Raw genomic sequence first — 26,339 nt, forward strand, 5'->3', positions numbered from 1 at the left:
TTTGGGAACCACTGGGCTAACCTGTAACACTCCAGGTGTTGTGAAACTACAAGTCCCAGCATACCCTTCCAGCAACAAGCAGCTATATATATTGGCAAAGCATGCTGGGACTAGTAGTTTCACAACACCTGGAGTGTCACAGGTTAGCCAACACTGGCCTAGGTGATACTGGCCCAGAGAGGTAAAGGTTAACGTAAGTTAACACTCCGCCGTGACAGTCTCTGGGGGGGGGGGGATGCACATGTGTGACCCAGCTAGCTGATTCAGGCATTTTTCTGTGATATGTTTTGTGAGGGTGCGCTCACCCCATAGAGTGATTAGGAGTCACAAGCGCCAATCATAAAACACAGACAAAATGGAAAAGGGTAAAAAAAAACATTCACCTGGAAAATGTGGTAAAGCCAAGTTCTGGTATAAGATTTGGGACAGAATACAGAAGGTCTTTCTTCTCCAGCTGAATGTACAAACAAAAAAAATAAAAATTTCTCTGCATATAAATTAAAGAACCAACTATGATAATTGGAGCTTTGTTCAAAGTAACGGTCTGAGCAGGAGAAATGAATTTGGTGATTTCTGGCAAAATAGAATGTTGGCTCCATTATAAATAGTTGTTATGTGTCCCCTCTATAGACACCGAAACTGTACCGCACACGATTATATATAAGGCAAATGGGTCGAAAATGGAATTTTGGTCGGAAAAACAATGGAAAAAAAAGAGTTTGATAAGTTGGGTTTTTATAAATACGCCCCAAATACTTTACCTGAACCTGATTTAGTGGGAAGTAGTAGATGACATCCGCTATGAGTGCCCAGGAGTCATAAGACCCATCAGCGGGCACAAAAGGGCCATGAGATGTGATTATTTATATTCTGACTTGGAATGTAAGCTCATGGGGAAAGAGTCTTTCTAAATAGCCATAAAACACATCCGGTGAGAATAGGAGGATTGTAATTTCCATCTCCAATTCTGCGACTCGGTTTATTCTCCACCAGGATTAACTCCAACATGGAAGGAAACCTCACAGAGCACAATTGATAAAAGTTGAAGTGTAAAGTAACAGACGACACATTTCTAGACAAAACTTGATACATGTTAGTTTTAGAATACAGTGATCTTTTGTGTGTGGCAGCGATGGGAACCCAACATTGTGATCACAGCTTTAAAATAAGTCCCTCTAGGTCTAAAATATGTAACAGGGGAAACATAACAGAGGTGAAAGGTAGAGAAGAAAATAGAAGATATTTTGCGTAGATAAACCTGCAGATCTCCAACCCTGTCTTCAATGATCCCAACGTGCCATGTTGTGAGGCTGACCTGTCTATTTAATGAGATGAATTCTCCCGTGCAATAATTGCAGAACCCCTGAAAACATGGTCTGTTGGGGCTACTTCAAGAGAAGGTCACAGAATGTTGCTGCCGCCGCCGTTACCGTTTGTCATCATGAATGGTTTGTAGATGTTGTTGTGCAATGTTGGTCTTTTCTGATGTCAGCCGATGATTGTCCTCCTTAGGTGGGAGCACACCGCCAGGAATCACCGCACCAACCGTGCCTAGCATTCCATCTCCAATCGGGGGTGAACGGATTTACCGGCCTCCCACCCCAGGCTAACGGTCAGCCTACCGCGGAAGCTGTGTTCGCCAACGGAATCCATCCTTACCCAGGTAACAAGCCAATATATCATCCCAACTCTTGTAGGCATTCTGGTCTCTCTAGGTATTCAATCCCTTTTACTGCTACCCAGGAACAATCCATAATATACATAAAGTTCAATTATCCCTATTTTTTTTAAAGCCAAGACTCCTTGAATTAGTAAAATCCTGTTTAAAAAATGTTTTCGAATGAACCGTGTGTAAAAAGGAATAAAACTTTTATATCCAGTTTACTAACACAAGTTGCACACTGATTACCATAAGTGAGTGCACTCTGACATAAATAATACATCTTTTCTAAAAGTTATGACATCAGAAAGGCAATATTGCAAAAAGTTATTCAAAAATCCAAATGGATCAGTGGTTATTTAATTAGGAAGAGATGAAAACCAATCTAATGAGGGGGGGAAAAAATGTCCCCTATCCCCATTCGTTCGCCTTTGAGACAGCGCTCGGTAAATGTCGCTGCTGGAGATGTAATTATTCACTGAGCAGCGCTCCACGGTCAATTCCGCAACATCAGCGCTCGCGACTCCTCTGGGGGAGGACAGATGTAAAGGCGTACATTGATCAGCACGCCGGCTGATAACCAGAGGGTGAAAGGGGCTTATTGTTTTTGCATTAGACTTCTAGACTGTAAAATGATTTAAATAACTTCTGACTAACTACCAAAATATGCGCCTTAGTAAATCATCCTGGGCCTCATTCATTAAGGAACGTAAATGCTGAAAAGTGACTTATTTTGCGTAAAAACGCTCTGCAAGTGCCCAGGAATTAACCATATGTCAGAGACAGGGCTGCCATCAGAAACTGTGGGGCCCAGTACTAATTAATCTGGCGGGCCCCCCCCCTCCACATACATGTGCACCCCTGCATCTTCGCAATACATGTGCCCCCTCTTCCTCATCACAGTACACCCCCCCCACTCCCTCATCACAGTAAATGTTCACTCCCCCCAAAGTAAATGTCCTCCTCTCCCCTCCTCACAATCACAGTAAATGTCCCCCTCTCCCCCCCAATCACAGTAAATGTCCCCCTCTCCCCCCCAATCACAGTTAATGTCCCCCTCTCCCCCAATCACATTTAAGGTCCCCCTCACCCCCCCCAATCAGTTAATGTCCCCCTCTCCCTCCCCCTCCACAGTTAAGGTCCCCCTCTTCCCTCCACCCTCCCTCCATAGATCAGGTCCCCCAGGCTCTCCCTGTTCCCCTCCCTCCCTCCACAGTTATGGTTGGGTTCTCCCTCTCCCCCCCCCCCTCTCCGGACAGATGGAGAGGTCTGTCCAGGCCCCTCACAGCAGTACTGGCCGTACCCCTTCTTGATGGGGGCCCTGGTCAGAGAACGAAACAAAGTCCAAATCATCTTGGAATACTACAGCTTACGATTACATAGGCGGAACGGGGAGGAGAATGGATGTATGCACGTAATCAATGTACAGTAAGGTCAAACTTTGGGCATCTCTCAGGTATGTGTTTTTCTGCCATATCACTTGCACCAGCTACAGGTCTGGGGTAAGCGCAGAGTGATAGTGATGATGGCTGTGTATACAGCTATAACATGTGTTTGCAATCAGGACCAACTGTAAAAATGCATTTTATGTCCAATAGACATTAATGACATCCTAATAAATGTTTTGAGGTGCAAACATTATTTTTTTTTCCTTTAATGTTTTGCCACTAATGACTATATTATTAACAGGTGAAATTAATTGAATAGGTTTTTTTTCTGCGCGTTCTTGTTTGACTTTATATTCCACATATGTATTGGACGTTTCTTGCAGTTTATCGTCTGAACGCACCTAGACCCATATTCATCAACAGACGTATCTTCTGCCCCTTATGGAATACAGACGTATATACGCCTGATTTACCTGCGCTTTTAAAAAAAACGCACAATACGTTCCTTTTGCGAACCTTAATGAATCAAGCCCTCTACGTCTACAATGGACCTCATTTAAGAAGCGCATTCGATGCACACTGCAAAATGCGTTGGTTTTGCTCCCAGGTCACAAGTATCGTACGACCAGCGCTCTTCCTCTTTCAAGTCTTGGGAAATAACTCTGCGCCTAGGTGTGTGACCAGGTGTAAACACGTCCAATTACAACCTCCTACTAAATATATTACCACCCCTTCTCTTAAATAAAACATTTATCATGAAGCGCTGCTCAGCTTGGCCCCAATTATGGCTTAAATTAGTGATGAGAGTGAGGGAACATCAGAATTGTCTTTATTACATAAGGTGTGTGTGTCTTTGTGTGTGTGTGTGTGTGTGTGTGTCTTTGTGTGTGTGTGTGTGTGTGTGTGTGTGTGTGTGCAGGTGTGTGCATGTGTGTGTTTGTGTGTTTTTGTGTGTGTGTGTTTTTGTGTGTGTGTGTCTTTGTGTGTGTGTATGTGTGTGTTTGTGTGTGTGTGTGTGTGTGTGTGTGTGTCTTTGTGTGTGTGTATATGTGTGTGTGTGTCTTTGTGTGTGTGTGTGTATATGTGTGTGTGTGTGTGTGTGTGTGTGTGTGTGTGTCTTTGTGTGTGTATATGTGTGTGTGTGTGTGTGTGTCTGTGTATATATGTGTGTGTGTGTGTGTGTCTTTGTGTGTGTGTGTGTGTGTGTCTTTGTGTGTGTGTGTCTTTGTGTGTGTGTGTGTGTCTTTGTGTGTGTGTATATGTGTGTGTGTGTGTGTGTCTTTGTGTGTGTGTGTGTGTGTGTGTGTGTGTGTATGTGTCTGTGTGTGTGTGTCTTTGTGTGTGTGTGTGTGTGTGTGTGTGTGTGTGTATGTGTGTGTGTGTGTGTGTGTGTCTTTGTGTGTGTGTAGCTTTTTGTTGCATTATTCTCATTATGCCCATAAATGCGCTTCTGGAAGTGCAGATTGGATCCCATTATAATATAAACAGAGAGCTGTCACACCACCAGTTCTGAGTTAGTTCAAAATACAAGACCCCCGCGGAGAGGACCACCCCTATAACTGCTACCCTTACGTTTCTCATTTCAGCCATTGTGCTCCAGAAAAGGAAATCTCATTTCTGCTGCCGGCTTTGTACTACAAATATATGATTTATATAATATCACCAGGGAATGCGAATGATATTTTATGCAGAGTTACAGAGTGCGTCCCCCTCACTGTACATGTACAATAATATTTCATGGCTCCTCTCCCAGTGGAAAGGAGTTAACAAGTATTCCTAAAGAGTAGCATTCAAAGTAACTAAATTACAATTAGACATCTGTAATCTAATCCATTAGCATTTGGAATCATTATTCTTTTCCATTTGTAACAATCACCCGTATTCCATAAACCACCGGCTAGAAGGCGAGGCAGAGAAAAAACCTCATTTAGCATCTTTAACTCTGAATATTAGAGATTTTAATGAGAGAATTTTCCCAAACTCACTCTTGTGCAGTAATAAATGGAGATGATTAAGCCAGGTCTTGGCAGCTATAATAAAATCATTTGTGCTTTGAGTTGAGATAGTTATGAAAAGAAAATATCCATCAACTTTATCCCCGGTGCCTAAGCGTCACATGGCAGCGTTCCCGTCAGCGCAGGTCAGGGGGCGTATTAAACGCACAGCGGCTTTGACGGTTAGTGCTGTAAATGAGCATTCGTCCAACAAAGGAAACAGTATGGAGGTGATTCATGAAGCACGAAGTTGCTGCGTGCTCATTTTACGCGGGTGCGCCCACATTTCCGCCAAGCTGCAGAGGTTCGCAGAGGAGTTGGGCGCTTCTGCTTTGCAGAGCGTCACCTGAGACACCTTGTTATGCTCTGAGAGGGCGATCTAGGCTCAGGCGGTTCCTGATATACGCTCATTGTGTTCCGTGCCCTTACTTACTTAGTACTGCCTCATAGCCCACTGTACTTCAAACTTTGGTTAATGTAAAAAAAAATAAAAAAATAGACACCTCCCAACATGCAAATCGGCATAATAAGCCCCACCCCCAATACACCCTAACCACGCCCAATTCTGGAAAAACTGACACTTTGGGGCATATTCAATTAGCCGAAAGTTCCGCGGCATTAAAACTATTATAGTTAATACGGTAAAATCTAGCTGTATTTCAGCTCGCGGCTCAGGGAGCTGCGAGCTGAAATCCAGCGAGTAAATTACTGTATCAACTGTTTTTCCGCGCACGATTACCGTAATAACGGTAATCGTGCATGGACCGCGGGATTTTCGGTGTTTCCGCCAACAATTGAATATGCCCCTTTGATCAAAGCCACACCCACGTATGTGTATTCCCCACCCCTTTTTCAAAACCGCGGATTAGGACAACCCCACCTAAACCAGAACAGTTGAAAAGTATATATATATATATATATATATATATATATATATATATATGGTAAAACAAATTGTAATGCTTGTAATGATAAAATACATTCATCTGCAGCTTTTATTTTTTTTATTTTGATTTTATACACAAATTCACCAGCAAACGTGGGGCTCAGATTTTACATAAGGTTCAGGTCAAACTTGTTTTCACATATTTAATTCCTTTAAAAATACATAGCATCATATCACGTTATGAAAAATCAATCTCCTAAAAGACTTTCAATGAAAATCTTCCATACATTAACACTGAGTACCAAATAAATTCTCAGTTTGGTTTTGGGGGCTCTGTAACCTCTACTGACCTCTTGTGGAATCAATAAGCTGTTACACTTGAGAGTGTGAGTTCCAGAACATGAATTGCCATATAAAAAAAAAATGTTAAAAAAAATATTTTTCTTAGAAACTGATCCAAAAAGTGTCAAGAGAACCTTTGGGCAAAAATATTTCTGCCTTGAACCCTTTCCTAAAATCTGATTGTTGTGCCATTTTCCTATAGATTAATGCAGCAGTCAGGATGCAGGGGTAGATTACCCCAAATGGGGTAAAAATGAAATTCCTGGGGGTAATGCTGCCGATTCACATGCTGTCAGTTGGATTGTAGACCCCTTTAAATGTGAAATTGCTGTTGTACCAGAAGAGCCTCAAGGGTTGGCAGAGGCACTTCTTGAGCTGCGATGTAATAATGAAGCACGTATTGCATTTGAAAACAAAGCAGATCTGTCATATTTTTGGATGTCAACAGCTGCAAAGGCATCAAAATTGCACATGAGGAGGCAGTCAAAAAGTTGCTGCCTTTTGCAACAACCTACCTTTGCAAACAAGGATTTTCCACTCTGACGAACATAAAAACAAAGCAGAGAAATCGATTGGATGCTGAAGACTGTATCCAAATTGCTCTGACATCAAAATGCCCCAATATTGATGCTCTCGTGTCAAAAATGAAGCAACATCATTTCTCCAAAACCTGAAGTTTTGAAGTTGAAGCTTTCAAAGAAATTTTGAATAGATTCAATAACATTTTGAATTCCAATAATTAATAATATATGATTTCCTTCCTTTCAAATCAAGGGGGTAACGTCGGCGTATCTAAATATATTTGGGGGTAAAAGGTAAAAAAATTCCCTGACCCCTGGATTAATGGGATTTCACCTAAATGCTCTTGTTTAGCGTAGAAAGAATTCTATCTGACACTCAAAGCCCGTGGCATTCTTCAGAAAGGTTGCATGCCTTGTCTAACTAAGCCCTTTAAAATCTCGAAGTCCCGTATTCCTGCAAGGAATATACATATGAAAGAAGTCTTGGTTTACAAATGACAAATCAAGGCCGTTAGATGTGAAGGTTACCAAGACAAAGGCAAATATATGGATTGTGTACCTCCTCACGGTGCAATGATTCTAAGTAGCGCTTGTGGCTTCCAGCGCAGTTAAATGCGATCATTAAATATGGGACCTTTCACCGTTTCCACCCTGATCAGCACATTCTTTGGGTTATTGTTGTGTGTGAATGCCTAATTAATTACAACGGTAAACGCCTGATTCTTTAATCACGCCATCAGCTGTCCTAATCAATCTTAATAATAAGGACTGCTCACCACGGTAGCCATGAATTTTAATCTACATAAATTTTGCAAAGCTCTTCGCAAGCTTGTTGCATGAAATGATATGATAGTAGATTTAGATTAAGTCCGCATAGAAAGACTTAGATTGGATTGAAGAAGGTAAACCGCGTCTCAGCCCCCCCCCCACACACACACATTTTATTACCGGCACGGTGACCTTGCCAAAGCTCGGAGTTGGTGAAAGTCGCATATAACATCGCAGATGCAGCTTGTTAATATACACATTTATTTGACCTATAAACAGAGACATTGCATAAAATTCTGTGTAAAACCATGGGTACGCGGTCGTTCTTAAATACATTTCTCATTCAGGTTAAAATATATAGCTTGTTAAAGTGAATGTCACACAGGAATATATTACATCCGGCAGATTTGGGGGCTAGGTTGACCTACATCCCGTCCTTGAAGCTGTCGGAGTTGGTCAGGGACCTCTCTTGGATATTTTTTGTTTTGTCTCGGTGCTCCTTCGCCCTGGTGCTATACGCTCCTTAGAGAAATTAAGGGAATGTGTATTTTTCAAAGTATGCAAATTAAGACCTGCACTTCAATAGCTATTTAGACGCTGTAACTAATGTCTGACATTTGTATTGCTTGAAAGTACGGCTCGGACATTGCTAAGAAGCTGTGGGCCAGCATTTGGGGCTGGAAAATAATTTGAGAGGTTAACCCAATAATGCTATTTTCTGGAATCGTTCGACTCAATTTTTAAAATTTATTTTCTTCCTTGAAAACACTGAGATTACGGCCAGGACACCTGATTCTTAACACGGCTACAGCCCCTGTATGATAGTCTGGTTGGCATTATTCTTGGAAGCGACAATGGCTAATAAGAGACTTTCTAATACAGATGCAATGGGAGATGACCAACACACAAAATTCACAAAGCATACCCCCGGGGCCGTAACTAGGGCTGTGCGATAAGGGTGACTGCTCAGGGCTCAACGCTGAAGGGGGGGCGCAGTTTATGACTATTTTAGGTTAATTTGGTTAAAATTGAGAGCTAGTGGGGGGCAGCATTTTTGTTTCTCTTACCCCAGGTGCTAAAATGTTAAGTTTTTTCTATGCACCCTCCCATCATTTAAACATGCAAAATCAGGACAAAAACATCATCCTCATCAGTTATTTATATAGCGCCACTAATTCCGCAGCGCTGTACAGAGAACTCACATCAGTCCCTGCTCCATTGGAGTTTACAGTCTAAATTCCCTAACATGCACAGACACACAGACAGACAATAATCCCGTGCCAACAATCTGCCCAAACCCCACCCCGATCTTCTCAGAAATGCCCACTTTTTCAGAAGATCCGCCCACTTCCAATTAAGCCCCCACGCCTTTTCAGGTCCTCTAGGCGGGACTTTCCCCCCAAATTCAGCACAGTTGAGAGTATTGCACAAAGTGCTTGGTGATACCCAATGATCTACGATCAAAGTGAGCGTCATCTCACTACAACATCAGAACATCCAATAAACTTATTCTCTGTTTCTATAAATCCAGCCGTCTCCACATTCAGACTGCGCTGTATCTATCCTAGCAGTCGTACATCGCTCTGAACCTTCCAGTATTGCGTGTCTCTCCGTTAATCGCCAATTCTGTGCATAATTTATCTATACTCTTACTGAAAAGATTATTTTTGCATAATATAATGTTTAGTAACTTCACGTTGAATAAAAGTTCACACTCTCTCTGAGCTGATTACATCTGTAACCCACAGTCCAAAAACTGTCCAATCATTTGACGTATGTTTGTCATAACACAATGCCTGTAGTTCCGATCTATACGTAGATATTGCGTTTCCTGTTTTCCATATTTCATTCTACAGATAAGTGTTTATATGTGATTATGCCGAGTCTGTTTATTAAATCACTGTCATTTCCCGGGCGTTTAACAGGATCAATTGCTTTATGAAAAATGTTGTCAATATGTTACAGTAATGTCTATTCCTGATCAACATTAATAATATAATTACATTTTGTGAATAATATGTCATTATGTCTGCATTTGTGTTACTTGGTAATGTCTGGCTCCTGGCAGCAGTTTTTATGATCCCAAACAGTACGGAATATTACAGGACCGCACTACACACTAATAAGACACAAATTCAGTTTATTAATATTATTTATGTAAATGATCATTTCTTTCCTTCATTGACGCTTTAAAGTGGAACTAAAAACAAAAAAAATAAGTACATTTCATCATTTTGAACTCCATGTAAGAGGTGTATATTCCTTTACAAGAGTCCCTCTTTTTGGACCTAAATCCCTATGTCTTTCTTTCTTCCTTCCTCTTTAGGGTCTGATATATATATCTTTATGGATAAGCTCCTCCATTGGCTTCCAAAGTGTCTGCTTGGCTCCTAAATTTGTAATAGCATTTGTCCTATATTATATTTTGTGTATTAGTGATTTGCGGTGTTTATGGTGGTGTTTAGTAAGCCGTGTTGTATGATTATTTGTGTCTGAGAGTCTGTGGAGGTGTGTGCGTGATCGCAAGGTAAAAAAATCCATCTCTTTATAACAAATCTGAAAAGCCCATTTGGTGTCGGGAGGTAGCGTAGGTTGATCATACATGTGAAGGTGATGGTGTGACATATACAGACATGTAGAATCGCTGCAGCCTCAGATGTCTTTGATTGGCAGCACCATGATGATCCTTCTCAAAGTTGGCAGTACATTGCTGTATGTACTAATAGCATATGCCGGGTTAGTCTACTGTAGCCCTGTCAGCGTTCTTATATTCTGATTGGCTGCAGGTTGCCTACCTCTGTGAATATTCTAATACTCTGATTGGCTGCAGGTTGTCTCACTCTGTGAATATTCTAATGATCTTATTGGCTGCAGGTTGTCTAACTCTGTGAATATTCTAATTCTCTGATTGGCTACAAGTTGTCTAGCTCTGTGAATATTCTGATGATCTTATTGGCTGCAGGTTGCCTAGCTCTGTGAATATTCTAATACTCTGATTGGCTACAGGTTGTCTTACTCTGTGAATATTCTAATACTCTGATTGGCTACAGGTTGTCTAACTCTGTGAATATTCTAAGGATCTTATTGGCTGCAGGTTGTCTAACTCTGTGAATATTCTAATTCTCTGATTAGCTACAAGTTGTCTAGGTCTGTGAGTTTTGTAATGTTCTTATTGGTTTAGCTTTGTTAACAATTTAATGTTCTGAGTGGCCACAGGTTGATCCATTTCTATGAATATTCTAATGATCTGATTGGCTATATACTAATATAGTCCTTTGAGTGATTTACTGCTGTGATTGGCTACATGTTGTTGGGGCTCGGTTTAATTATCTGATGGACTACAGGTCGCTTTAGCCCTAATACATTTCTATTGTTCTGATTATTTATGGACAGCGCTAACTCTTAGACTGCTCTAATGTTCTAACTGGCCACAAGCTGGCCCAGACCTGTGAATGTTTTAAGGACCTGATTGGCTACAAGTTGGTCTAGCTCTGTGAATGTTCTAACGATCTGATTGGCTACAGGTTGTCTAGCTCTGTGAACGTTCTAACGACCTGATTGGCTACAATTTGTCTAGCTCTGTGAACGTTCTAAGGATCTGACTGGCTACAGGATGTCTAGCTCTGTGAATATTCTAATACTCTGATTGGCTACAAGTTGGAATAGTTCTGTCAATGTCCCAATGCTCTGATTGAGTATAGGTTGGTCTAGAACGATAAAGGCATTCCATTCGCACAGAGAAATGAGTGTTATAGGTGCTCACACCTATGTGAAACACACCAGCCGCAGTAATAGTCAGAACATTACATCCCCATTATAATTTGTGCACTTAATATACACAACATTGGCTTTGAGAGATTTTATCACATTTTCCAGCCAACAAACTTGGTGGTAGAACTGGTGGAAATCAGTAAATTTTTAGCCGTTTATATTAGATGCTTCTTACAAATGTTTCCAATTTTTGTGCTTAGTTTCACTTTAAGGGAAACAAAGTATCTATGTCCTTTAAATACCAGAGGTGACTATTGCTACAGCAAAAAAGCTCAGACCTCAGCCCAAATCATATCACACAGTACATGCTATTATTATCCAGGACTTCATACGTGAATATTTATGTGTCTGACCTGCATGCGCTGTACTATATCCTGTATGTCTGTTCCTCCATCCACGTGGTGTATTACTGATCCATTGTTACTCTTCATATTACAGCACAGAGTCCTACAGCGGCGGATCCCTTGCAGCAAGCCTACGCGGGAGTACAGCAGTACGCAGGTCGTTAGTATTAACACTTTCTCCTAATAAATCATTTTATGGAGCTTTGTTTTTAAACTGTAGCTGAAGGGTAGATTTATCAAATGTTCTAAAAAGGAACAATGGAGGTGTTGCCCATAGCAACCATTCAGATTCCAGCCATCATTTCCTAGAATGCACTAGATACACGATAGTTAGATCTGATTGGTTGCTATGGGCAATGCCTCCACTTTTCCGTTTTAGAAGGTTTGATAAATCTACACCTTAATGAACAATTGTTACAATAATTGTTTCCACAATTCAGTAAGTAGTTATAGTTACTGGATTGTGGAATATTTTCAATAATTTCCCTTTTAACCATATCAAACTCCCTCTTTCACCATATCACCCATAGATATAACAACCATGATCCAATATTACATCTGTAAAAGTATTATAGGAGTGGAGCTATGTAGTTATCAATATGTCAAGAGAAAGTGAACACAGATACTGAGAATTGCAACAACATTGTACAATCAGATTGGACAGACCACATTGGATTTTTTAAATATTATTTTTCTTTTTTTAAATTCACCCTTTCCTCTACCAGAATTGTTGTTCTTCCACTCAGATATTGTTCCCCTTCTCCAGTTAGTCTGCAACCTGGGCACCCCTCCTCCCAATGACACCTCTGAAATTACCTATTAACAGCATAGATTTTTTTCGTTTTGATTCTTGGCTGCTAACAAAATAGATTAAAGTAGACCCCAGTGACCAATCAGTACTTACCCTCGGAAAAAATGTTTCACAGTCCCCATTTTAATATTATACCCTTTATGAAATTAGCATACTGTACCTATATTAAGCCGATGTAATAAATTACTATTTGCTAAATATTTCTCAACCCTTCAGTCAGCATCGTGGGGGTAACTGACCTCCTCTTGTGACATCCAAAGTTCCCAAAATGCAAAGTTTTGAAATACAAAGTCTGTAGACATTGCGGCTTCTTGGATTCTGAAGTGGGTGGGGCTTAACTTATCCGATAGACCAATGGCATCAAGTGGCTTCCAATCGGTCCAATCATAAATGGTGAACCTGGCAGCAAAGTCTCCCCCTTTCAGACTGTGTTTAATTCATCGCCAATTGGTTAATACCATAGAACACTGTTAACCGATATATATAAAGGTTACTGATTAAAGTGTCCTTAGTTCATATCTATTGAAAGACAATTATTACCTTATTTTGTTAAAAGGTACAATGTACAAATATGACAACGAAACAGTATTAGAGATATTTTATTTTTTGCCTGTAATCTTGAATCAGATTCCAGGAAAGACACTTAATTAGGTAAAGACTGTCAGTTCTAAAAGGCTTGTTGGAAAATCTAAGACGTATTACCCAGTATGTTCAGCGTTTAATAGGAATACAAAGACAGCTGATCTTTCCCCAACCTCTCCGGTAATGACATCAGCGCCGTGCGTCACCGACTTTTGTTGTCTACTGATTTCAAATATTTACTTTATCTTCAGACTAAGAGAGTAATTCAATATATTCTAGAAAATAGCCCAAACACAATTGCAAAAAAAAAGCCCCATTCTTATTGAGGTCACCTTTTGCTTCCTATTGAGTTACCCTTTAAGGGAGAGGTGAAACGACTCGGTACCTCTCTGACCTCACAGTAACAGGACGCTTTATCTCAAAAATAACCTTTGGCTGCCAAAATGGCAAAAGAAAATCAATCATTTTGCTTGGACAATTGTATTGTGTGCGCCTAACGTAGCATTATTTACCTGTTCCGATGTTTGTAATTATATGACTGTATTGTGCGGTACTCAATCAGGACAAACGTAACATTCTGGTGCTAAAAATAGCTAGTAATGTTAAAAATATTGATTTCTATTTGTGACTTACTGCAATTGAAAAAATATATTATTGCACATTATTGTATATCAACATTGTTTATATACTTATAATGATGAAAACAATCCGCTAGAGAAAATGGCTGTTTCGTAATAAGTCCTAAACCACTAATCCTATTATTACTTTTGTTTCACACTCTTAGGGGAATATTTACTAAACTGCGGGTTTGAAAAAGTGGAGATGTTGCCTATAGCAACCAATCAGATTCTAGCTGTCAATTATTTAGTGCATTGTACAAAATGACAGCTAGAATCTGATTGGTTTCTATAGGCAACATCTCCACTTTTTCAAACCCGCAGTTTAGTAAATATACCCTTAGTTCATTTCTACTTAGAGCCTTATTAGTGTCTTAAATAAGTTCTTAGAGTTTCAGGACATCACAGCTGCCATTATTTCATGCGTCCCATTTGCACATTTAAGTTTGTAAAAATATATATTTGCGTGCTTATAAATGTAGTTATCCATTTGGTGTGAAAGGGCATCTTGGTTGTAATGTCAACTGATGTTTAGCACATTTAGAAGGAATATAAGGAGTCTGAGATCACCTGCTGAACCAGGAAGGAACATCAATCATTTACACCAATAGCAGCTCATTCAAATATCTTGTCCCTCTACATGAGATCAGGGTCTTGCATTTGGCGCAGTACCAGCTTATTATGTAGGTTACACTCAGCAAATAAGTCCCTGATCTTCTCAGCCTCCCTCATCAGAAGGACAAACAATTTGTATATCCGTAGTTGCTACGATCTCGCCACAGATCTCCATGCTCCAGGGGGCAAATGCAGGATTTGTAGAGGGGGTTTTCCAAACCACACTGCCAGTGGGCGTGACCAGCATGCATGGGGGCGTGGCGATAATTTTAGAGAGTACTTGGCTGCTCTCCAACTCTTCCTATCCCCATAATATACATGGGCAATGCTGCGTGCACTACTGTTAGCTCTCCCTTTTCAAGTAGAGCCATGTGAAGCAGGGGCAGTTGCCCTAGGCTCGGATGGGGGTTTTCCAGGCACTAGGAACCCCCCCTCCTCGGTTTGCCTATGCGCTCCCACCGTCTAATGAGCCCAATAGCATTAAATAAGGTTCATGACATTAAAAATTCATGAAAAATGCATTACAGGGAAAATATAGGTTGATGTTAATTATTCTGCGATCACCGTAGATCACCAGTGGAACATTTTCAGCAGTTATATTACACCTGGCATCTCGTGCTCAGAAACATAAATTTATTTATGCAAGTACATTTTTGTTATCCCATAAACATTACATTAAATGGAATACTGCTCAGCTGATTGCCGTTCTCAGCTGGCTAGGTTATAGCTGGTTGGGTATGTTTGCAGTTTTGACCAGCAGAGGGCAGCAAAGATAATGCATTTTTATATCAATATCCATCTATCTATCTATCTATCTATCTATCTATCTATCTATCTATCTATCTATCTATCTATCTATACACACACACACATATATATATATATATATATATATATATATATATATATATATATATATATATATATATATATATTTATCTTTTTCACTGTCGTAGCAAATGCGCAGATAATTGTTTCAGAAACGAAGAGGTGGTACCATGAAGCATTGGCATGAAGACTTGCATTGAATGTGATTATACTCTGTCACCATACATAATCTTTTCTTTCAGGCATATAGCAGATTGTACGAAATACCCAGATGAAAACTGCGTGGCACATAAATATAGCAATTTGCATCCATTATTTCTCGGTGCACGGGCCACTAATATAGGTTATTAAGTGTTCCACTGTGTCAGTTCCTGCTACAGACTGTACCATTAGTTTTCAGTGCACTCGTTACAATATAATTGGCGTCTAGGTGAAGCAAAGACCAACGGATATCACATTAAGGCAGGTGCCGCGGATTAGTCAGGGCAGTGTCAGGGCTGTATGTAAGAGGTCTCGTTATAAAACCAATGTTACAATGGATGATGTGGTGGAATCGACATTTGCACACAACATAAGTTGTCATTGTTGCGCCAGAAAAATTTCAGTCTTTTCAATGGAAGTGAAACTTTAACAGCCCCCAGCTGACTGCTCTTCTCTCCTTGTTTCCCCAATAGCTGCTTATCCTGCTGCTTACGGACAGATCGGTCAAGCATTCCCACAGCCAGCTCCGATGATCCCACAGCAACAGAGAGAAGGTACGACTGCTCCCGCGGGTACAAGTACAGTGCTAAATGTATCTATGATCCGTGCAATACATACATTACCTCCAAACATTCACACTGGAAAACACAAACCCCATCCTGATCCGCCTAAACCCCTTGCCCGACCCGTCTAAGCATGCACACATCTTATTTAGGACACTTGCACTCTCCAATAAGCCATGTCTCTTACAAGCTACAAAAATTGGTCTATAAGGTACACCTAGACGTTTGCCAGAGGCTCAAATAGTTAGGGGGTGCCTAAAACAGTGAATGAGTACCATAATGTCACTCGTCCAGGGATTTTAATACCCAGAGGCAAACGCAGGATTTGTAGAGGGGGGTTTCCACACCACGCTGCCAGTGGGCGTGACCAGCATGTAAGGGGGCGTGGCTATAATATTAGACAGTGCTTGGCTGCTCTCCATCTCTTCCTATCCCCATAATATACATGGGCAATGCTGCATGCACTACTGTTAGGTGCACGCAGCTCTCCCTTTTCAAGCAGAGCCGTGCGAAGAGGGAGCAGGGTCCAGCCACCTCAATTAGACAGTGCCCCAGGCTTGGAGGGTGGATTTACAGGCACTAGGAAACCCCCCTTCAGTTTGCCTATGATATCCCCACAGTGCCCCCACTTGGAGCTCCCTCTGTTGATAAGAAGCAGTAACGACCGAGGGGGCTTGCCTCAGCCCTGAGTACACCATCACAAGTTGATAATTTTATTGCAAAAGTGTCTCATATTTAAAAAAGAATTCTAAACACAACAGAAGTAGATTTATTTTCCAATATCAGATGATTTTAATGTACTTTTCCTCTTGCAACTTTTTCCAACTACACTGTTATAGGTTATTGGTTTTCCTCAGTGTTTTCTACCAAGGCTTTTATATCATTAAGGCAGCGGTTATTTCCGTTGCTCCTGTATACAACACAGAACTGCTCGGTGGATACAATTGTATCCAAATCCAATGATCTGTCTCATTACTGAGAGCAGAGAAAACAAACTACGCAGCCTGGATTACTGAACACCCTTGGTGAAAGCCAAGCTACGAGCAATATAAGGTATTCAGTAAGAGGAACATGTTCTCCCATCATACCCCATGTGGGCGTGGTCTATCATATAGGGGGGTGGTTTCATGGTAACTGTGCATGGGCTTGGTGGGTTGGGGTGTGGCCTAATTTGTCCTGATGTCTCAATGAAGGTTGTTGAGGAAGCCCCATAATGAGAGTTATATAGTAAAAGGAGCAGGGTCCCCAGCAGCACAGAGTATATCTGGAGATGAGTGATGTGTTAGTGAGGGCTGGGCTGCATGTGATAGGGGCAGTGACATGATGTGAGGAGGGGAATGGAGGCAGCAGGAAGCCACAGACTGAGAGTTATATAGTGGAAGGAGCAGGGTCCCCAGCAGCACAGAGTATGTCAGGAGATGGGTGATGCGTTAGTGAGGGCTGGGCTGCATGTGATAGGGGCAGTGACATGATGTGAGGAGGGGAATGGAGGCAGCAGGAAGCCACAGACTGAGGATTAGATAGTGGAAGGAGCAGGGTCCTCCAACAGCACAGATTATTGATATTAGGCTCCTGGCAAACTGATATGGGAAGTCAGAGGTGTCAACGGCATCTCTATATGATATGAAGGTTATGCATCCAACTTGTTTAGCACTTTAAAAAAAGCTCATCTAATTTCCAAGTACTGTACAATTCCAAGATTTGTCCCTGTAAATTTCTGTCCTTTCTCTTAAACAAAGTAAACTTTCTCTTGCTCTGCATATTGGATGAACTTTCCATTGTCTGTACTTATCCTCAGGGCTTTCCAAGTATAAATACTGTGTCTCAATAATTAATAATAACAATAAAATGACAATAAAATAAAGTTCAATAAACATCTCTTGATGGGGAGCTTAGTACAATCTTGGCCTAGACGGCATCACTCCTCAAGTGCTTCAATGCACCAGCCCGGCAGCAAAATGTCCCTGAAATGAAATGTTGGGGTCTTATAGGACCCCACGCTGGATAAATGTTCCCCGGCACAGATAAAAACACCACCGTGACAGCTAAATGTTAATACTTTGTGTTCCGCTTTGGTCAGCGGCCTATAAATTGTCTGTAACCTGCTAATGACTTGTCCAGGACACACTTTGTTCTGTTCTACATGCAGCTCTGGCGACATCAATCTCCCGGCTGCTGGGATGAGATGATGTTTAATCAATAAGAGTAGAGAGGAGGTGATAGAACTGACTAGAGGTTCAGACCAGCAGATACTAAGCTGGGAGATACCTGATTACCACTGGCCTGTAATTACTCCGCACTGGGGCCATTGGGAATTTCCAAAATTAATAAGTATACGCTCCAAGTTCATCTGCGCGTCATAATGCGACGTAAAATTTGTGACACTGCGGATATGTACAACTGGCGTCAGTGTTTTGAGCTGCATGAATCTAATACTTGTGACACTTTGCTCTTTGAGAGTTGGACGAGGGACGTTCACGTGGAGATGCAAGTTCCCTACTCACCACCTGAGCTGCGCACTTATTTACGGGTAGTGATCCATCCGAAATACGTGTTTTATAGGTGTATGGTTTCCGGCTTCATAATGCAGGTGCAAGTTCTACACTTTCACCAGACACTAACTTCAGTGTCACTAATATCCGCATTTAGAGTTGAGATGTGCCAAAGCATTGTGCAACTCTAAACTTGGGTGAACTTAGTTAACGCATACTTGCCAACTCTCCCGGAATGTCCGGGAGACTCCTGAAATTCGGGTAGGTCTCCCGGGTTTCCAGGAGAGCAGGCAAATATCCCGCATATAGCATCTTGCTCCTCAAAATGATGCGATTCGTGGTGAATAGCATAATTTTGGCCCCCCGTGACAAAATGCTGTTTTTGTCGCGGGGGGCGGAGACAAAAAGCTGCAAATTACCGTGCCCCGCCCCACCCTCCCTACAACCACGCCCCCCTGTTTGGGATCTCCCGGAATTAACTTACCAAAGGTTGGCAAGTATTAGTTAACGTGCATCAATGCAAAATTGCACATGCCCAAGTATGGAAACCTATGTGCAATTCAAATCACCCCTTAATTTTCATTCTTCGCTGTCCTGAATTTTCAGGGTTAGTATTAGGGCAGGTCAGGGAGAGCACTGGCCCTAGGCCCCAAATGTCTCCAAGGGGCCCCAATAGGGATTTGCCACGCTTCCAGTGTAAACTCTATATTTGTTATAAATAAGCTTTGATTAATTTTTTAATCAATTACATTTTTAATCAATGATGTTATCAGTTCATTGCCCAATTTAGAGTTGGAGAGAAGTCCATTTGTGGCGCGTAAAAATAAGCATTTATATTCTGTGCATGTGTCTGCACCATGCGTCATAGGGGGATATGATGCAGCGCTAGCATTAATATTTCTGCTACATATTTAATACACAGGTAGAGACCTTCAGATTTACAAAAAAATACTAAAAATTGCAGTAAATTGATTGTTTTTTTTTACAGTAACTCACCTGAACTCAGAGTAACATTATATACTCTGGGCAGTCAGTCTCTGAACTGTTTGCAAATTAACATACAGTTTCTTATCAGCAATTATTCATAGGTGTTGGACTTTCATCAATCATGCAGATGTAACCACCTAAATGTCGCTGCTATTTTTTGTACTCGGGACGCCAACATCAACGATGCAATCTTCATTTTATCACTTTCACACTTGTAACACATTTATTTTCCCTTTTCATCTATTTATTTTAGCCTCATTAGCAAACTCTAAAACATGTATAATTAGCTGGAAGAAGCTTATTTGACTATTGCCGACAAAAAGTGCAATATTTTGCAAAGGCTTCTGGGACAAATGAGCAAGAAAATGTTGATACTTTTGCGGAGTGCTGTAATAGGAGGTTGCGGGACGTCAACGCAGGCGCCCTGCGCTTAGAAAGGACCTGGGGTGCAATGGCGTCGGGCGGTAGTTTCATCCTACAGAATCTGCAACATTGGACATGTACAAATAGATTTCCACATAGCGGCAATCTTGCGCAGTTGGGTTTGCCTGTTATATTTTAATATTAGTGTTTTCTTTTATTTATAAAGAGCTGAGATATTACGCAGCGCTGTACATTGACGGATTCATGGGACCAATAAATAAAATGTTATGGTGAGAAAAGAAATTGCGTCACTCAGGGTACAGATGAAAACTTTCACCCAATTCTCCAACCGCACATAGACAGGGTGCGCCTGATTCATTCGGAAACGTAAATGGCAACACGTGTCGCATTTTGCATTAAATTGCTCCGTGCCTGTCCAGAACCGGAATATTCGCCAGTGAGCGCAACAACAATTCATCTTCAAGCATAAAGAACACTTAGTACAGCCTATGATTTCATGGGACAGGGAGGGGACTGGGCGTAGTCAGTGTACAGTAAGGGCGTGCCAAGCTTTATCCCTAATACGGGACATATACGATCGCATGTAGCGCTTGACCTGTTCCTATGACCTTGTTCTTCCCAAGCCTCTCCTTGTCCCGGCTCTATGGGAAAGTCTTATTAATATTCTACAACAGACAACTTTAGATTAACATTGTTTGAAGCCGTGGAAGTCTGACAACTAACCACACAAAGCAGTGAGGGTTAAGATAAAATTATTGTTAATAATTAGCATTGCCCATGTACCCTCGACCTTAGATTAAGAGTCTCCATCACCTCTGAACCGGTGTTTCTGTGCGATACTCAGAGATCAGAGGCTGCCGCATCACAGCGCTCTCAGCAAATTAGAGGGGAATATTGTGCTTAGCAAATATTCATCTAGGATTTATTTCCTATTAGTACCGGGAAGTGCTGTGAGACCCTAAAGGTAATCACGCTGAGACAGAGGAATTTTAATGTACTTTAAATGGGCATCTGTCAGTGTACTGATCCGTCTTCTTTTATTCTGCCGGCGAGGTGAGCGGCAGAGACGGGGAGGGGACGTTCTATGTGTCTCCCACCACTCACCCTGCCAGAGCCTAGCTGGGAACAGACCCTTCCTCATCGTATGAAGACCGTGCATCAGGATTCTCACTATAGAATGTTGACAACAGAATAATTCTCACCATAGAATGTTGACAACAGATACAGTTGCTACATTACACTTGTTAGGTTTATCTCCCTTCCTTCTGTGATTTGTACCATCAGTTATTTCGGTTCATTGTCTGGGGATTGGGTTCATCTCTGCATTGGAAACCATTATATTCAGCCGGCAGCTTTGTGTTGTATCACAGGGCACCAAAAACAAAGAATTCTCCCTGATTGTATGGACATTGCTGAAACCCACAGAATTTACGACAAAGCAGTGTGTTCAGTAAAAGTTGCAAGAGGGTTTATAAAACTACACACAGTCCTGAACCCAGACAGACAGAGACATAACCTTTTACAGGCTTGCCCGTCCAACACTGCAATGTGAAGTTCACTTAGGACTGGGGAGTACAATGGCCTTACGTGGTTTAGGGGGATCTTATTGTGACTTGTGCAAATTGGGGAAGTGGCTCAATGTGTCCCAAGCTTACAAAATGGTCCTGTTTGGGCAGATAGAGGGGGGTGACATGTTATGTCCCACTTTTCCAATCCTAAATGTTCCAGGTATGAATTATAAATATTCTGTTATGCATTTTTTTTCTCTAATGAACAGATAACAAGTCAAGTTTGGTTCAAAATATGGACAATTTAAAAAATTACTTTAAGGGGCAGATTCAATTGTCCGTGATGTTCCTCCGCGCATTTTTTTTTATCGATATCACCGTAAAACGGTAGCGCATGGGGTACGAACAAAAATGAGTGTTACTTCTGTAAAAATATATACACGCGAGGGGCAAGTACTTAACAGTAAACTGCCCATGGTACCAGACAAGATGGTAAATAATGATTGTGTTTGATCTGAGATGCATTTGATTTCCATACACTTAGGGCTAGATTTACAAAGCTGCGGGTTTGAAAAAGTGGGGATGTTGCCTATAGCAACCAATCAGATTCTAGCTTTCATTTATTTAGTACATACTACAAAATGACAGCTAGAATCTGATTGGTTGCTATAGGCAACATCTCCACTTTTTCAAACCCGCAACTTAGTAAATCTAGCCCTTTGTTTCTTTAGTTAGATTATTGTTCCCGCTAAGAGTGTCACATTTTCTGCCTGTTTTCCAGGACCTGAGGGCTGCAACCTGTTTATCTACCATCTCCCCCAGGAATTTGGGGACGCCGAGCTGATGCAGATGTTCCTGCCTTTCGGTAATGTCATCTCCTCGAAAGTGTTTGTGGATCGGGCGACAAACCAAAGTAAATGCTTTGGTGGGTAAAGATAACAAAATAATTAGCTTCATCCAGGATTTAAGAACAGGGTTTCTCACTAAACACCTTTCAGACTGCTTAAATTAATTACAATATTCTGTTTTTCCCTTCAGCCTTATGCTTGGTCTGCTTCTGTACTAATAATAAGACAATAAGAAATTCAGATGTTTTACTGAGTCAGAAACAATCACTTTGACTATTGTTTCCTCAAGAATTGGGTGAGAAGCGAATTGATAGCCCGCAAGTCACCTGACTTCTTGCGTTAGTCACATGTTTGTGTCGCCTTATTCATATGGTTCCTATGTGTTTATCCCTGGCTGTCCCTACTTGCTCCACTTTATATTTATAGTGCCGATTTTTATAGATGTTTTCCAATTTTCCAATGCTCAGTGTTTGTTGAAATAACTGTGTATGATTATATTTTCCTGCATGTGATGCCCAATAGCATTTGTGGTTTTAATCGACTGCTATGTATTGTAATATAAATGCAACAGAACAGTTTAGGGGGTAGATTTATTCTGCCTTCTAAGAAGGAAAGTGGAGGTGTTGCCCATAGCAACCAATCAGAATCTAGCTATCATTTCTTAGAATGTACTAGATAAATGAGAGCAAAGATCTGATTGGTTGCTATGGGCGACACCTCCACTTCTCCTTTTTAGAGAGTTTAGTAAATCTACCCTCACTAATCACATTAATCTGTATTCACTAACAGTTTGGATTTGTAAGGATGTAGACATTTTGAGTCTGTACTCTATACATGGAGAAGGCGGCCATTTTGTCAGGACATTGACCCTAAATGAGGTATAACTTATTATGGTGGGACCTGTTTGGGTTGCGGTTTAGGGATAGGTCTTGGGCTCATCATGGCAGATTCTGGTGGCCCTGTTTTGTTTTCTTAAAATGTTGGGCGTTATGACTGAACCTGTATCCATAAGAATCCAGCCAATCAGCTCACTAGAAACCAATGACGTCACCAAATCTCCTATTAAAACTTTATTTTTAACTCAGTGACGCTGATATTTCCTTCTTGGGCTGTGTTCTCAATATTGGTTCAGCTCACAAAGTATCTAGCTCTACTCCCTGCAGGTAACAGACATAATTTTTTAAGTAAACCAGCACACGGGAGCCCTAATTATGTCCTGCGCTGCAATCGCTGAACTGCGGATTAACATTCGGGTGAATCTATTGAAACCAGGTGCAATTTAAAGCAGTGGAGACTTATTCAATTATTGCCGTTATTTGCAGCATTTATAAAGTGTAGCAATTTACACATTCATTAGTTCAGAGTGGAATTATTACCGGCCTAAACATTCTGTGTCATAGGCGTGTTCACGTAAATGCGGCTTAGAAAGACCAGCACAGAAACGCATATATACGCCTGTTAGGAGCTTTATATTTTGCCCCATGCTAGAGGGCAGCTGCAAATGCACAGTGATGATGATAGACACCAGCACGCGCTCGCCACTTCTGATTGGCTTATTGCAAATTCACCTCTGAAGCCGACAGGAGCTTTCTCCAGTGATCGTGTACATATTATAGGGACTTTTAAATATGTTCTATGGAATGAAGTATAATTGGACTGTGCAATTTCTTTCATTCAAAACAATGCATTTTTTTTATTATGTTAATTGTTTGGCCATCCTCAGTATGATTATTTTTAAGAGCAGTACCTTCATTTAGCCTATAGATGTCCCTGTTACTATAGAAGTCTATGGAGAGCACGTGGCTTGCCCTCTTCCTATAGGGCAGTGGAAACAGTGACACCGGCTATCTCTGAGCTAACGAATATTATGTAAATAACCTTTGGATGATGCAGATTTCACATGTGTGTCCAGATGTTCGGGAACTACAAGTTCAATCATGCCTGACAGCCAGCTGAGAAATTCTGGAAATGGAGGCCCTGCTGGACTTAAAATGCTGCCAATAGGTGCTTTGTATGCCGGAGGCTAGCATGTCATGCTGGGACTTGTAGTCCCCCAACAGTTAGAGTACAAGTGGTTGTCTCGCTCTGGTATCACATGGAAGAAACAAATGTCAATCTAGAGGGTGTGAACGCGGAAATCAGCTCTGTGATTGGCTAAATTAGCTACGAATCACAGAACTAATCATGTGTTTCTATGTAAATGTATTCCCTGACCTTAAATCGGCTACACTTGGGTAAATTCTTAGTGGTTCATCATCAGTAGCGCTCTATTGATTATTTTTTTTTTGGGGGGGGGGAGGATGTCTCACTAAGTGGCTCAATTACATTTAAGCCGGAGCATTAGGTTTTAGGCTATAGGCAACTATTTTCCTAGTTGCAAAACTGGACAAAACTAAATGTAACAGTAAAATAAAATATGTGTGCTTCCAATTTAGTCACTCTGACTCCATTACGTTAGTAGAAATAGAACTCTTCTCTATTAGCAAATTATTCCATCTTGTTACTGAGATCCTGCTGACTGCTTGTGTGGTCGCTATGATATGAAGTTGAGCAGTTTTGAAGCTGGAGCCATTTGTGATTCCAAACTCAGGATATCTCTTCTGCTTTACACTGTGTGCGCACAGCAGCCAATTATGAATCCCATAAAGGACAGCGCAAGTCCATTTAAGGACATTGTAAGCCTAATGCTGTGTGAATGTGGCGGCTTATCCAGGTAGTCACGCGGCTTAGTGCATTACGATGGCGGCACTGTTGAGCTGAACATTTTGCTCCATCTGATGGGCAGGATGGATTAGGTACCCCTTGCTGAATGCAGGCTATGAACAGGAAACCAGATTCCACGTTGCAGGATTTTGCAGTTAAACAAGCCTCAAGGGGTGACCTGATTTGCTCTGGTCTTCAGAGGTAGCAGAGATTGGCATTGGCTTTTCAGTGGGTCACCTTTGTACCCACCAGGGGCACAGGATAGAGTATGTTTATGTGCGCAAATATTAATTCAATAGCAACATTCAAATATACAAATACAATGCAGGAAATAAAGCAACTATGACCCTTTACTCATATAACTTAGTAACACGAGTGTGAGCAGTATTTTTAGAGAAAAATGTAACCGCGTGCTCTCAGCCAATCTCCTGAAGCCTCAGTAACAGTCCACCCCTAACACAGTACCAGGGGAGTTTTCATTACAGTTCCTGGAGGTAAATAGAGAGAAAGGTGGTTCTGAAAAGGCCCAGGTCTGCTTTCCGGGGCTGGTGTGCAATTTCTGTAATGAGACATAGAAATACGCTCTTACGACTTTTTGCGATCTGGCCACTCAAGAGAGCCTCTTGGGTCAAGGAATTTGTCTTGGCCGGCAAGGATGATTTTTAAGAGATTATTGGCAGGACTTTTCTTTTTCCACCAGTTGCTTCTGTGTCTACAGACCTGGAAATGGTCAACACAGAGTGTTTACATGAGGGCACTTCCCAAAGTAGCCAAGCAGGGCACAGCAAGAGGAGTGCGTGTGGTCCAGAGTGGAGACTGGGACAGTTGTTTGGTACATTAGTGTAAGTATTGTTGGGAGTAGAGTAAGCTCTCATAAAGAGATGGGTTTTCAGAGAGTGTTCCAAGATTTGATCCTGATCAGGCGTGGTAGGGGATTCCATTAGTGGTAATGGCAGGAGAAGTCTTATAGGTGGGAGTGAGAGGTGGATACCAGATGCGAGACGGAGAACAGAGACAGATAAAAGACGACATGCCAGAGAGTATTTTGATATAAGATTTGAGATGTAGGAAAGGATGGTGTTATTGGGAGCTTTGTATGTGTAGATGAGTCATTTGATTTGGTTTGTGGAGCATATGGGGAGCCAGTATAGGGATTTGCAAAGTGGTGTGGCAGATGTGGGAAAAATGAAGATTAGTTTTACCACGGTATTTAGGATGGATTGAAGCAGGAATAAATGGGTGAGGAGAATTCCAGATAAGAGGAGTTTTCGGTAGTCAAGGCGGGAGATGATGAGAGAATGAATAGAGTTGGTGCATCTTGGGTAAAAAAAAAGGACATATTCTAGCAAAACGTCAAAAGTGTAGAAGTAAAATAGAGGGCGGCGTCAAGTGTGACACCATGGGAACAGGTTTGGGAAACTGAGGAAATGATGATGTTGTTGACATTGAGGGAGTTTTGAGGGGAAGTTCTGGAAGGGGAAATATGATGAGTTAGGTAGTATTGGTACATCCTGTGTGAGATAGCA

At 41.3% G+C, this 26,339-nt stretch overlaps 2 protein-coding genes across 2 annotated transcripts in view; both read left to right on the forward strand.

Annotated features, from left to right (window-relative positions):
- The window catches only part of TPGS2 (tubulin polyglutamylase complex subunit 2), a 1,173,328-nt gene that overhangs the window by 851,708 nt on the left and 295,281 nt on the right, over positions 1–26,339 (forward strand). The window lies entirely within an intron of this gene.
- Positions 1–26,339, forward strand: part of CELF4 (CUGBP Elav-like family member 4) — an 814,373-nt gene that overhangs the window by 746,628 nt on the left and 41,406 nt on the right. Inside the window, 5 exon segments of the mRNA XM_075186292.1 lie at positions 1,513–1,571; positions 1,573–1,663; positions 11,769–11,834; positions 15,802–15,882; positions 22,044–22,187. Coding sequence (XP_075042393.1) covers positions 1,513–1,571; positions 1,573–1,663; positions 11,769–11,834; positions 15,802–15,882; positions 22,044–22,187 — 441 coding nt within the window.

This window comes from Mixophyes fleayi, chromosome 1, assembly GCF_038048845.1.
Source record: "Mixophyes fleayi isolate aMixFle1 chromosome 1, aMixFle1.hap1, whole genome shotgun sequence".
NCBI classification, from domain to species: Eukaryota; Metazoa; Chordata; class Amphibia; order Anura; family Limnodynastidae; genus Mixophyes; species Mixophyes fleayi.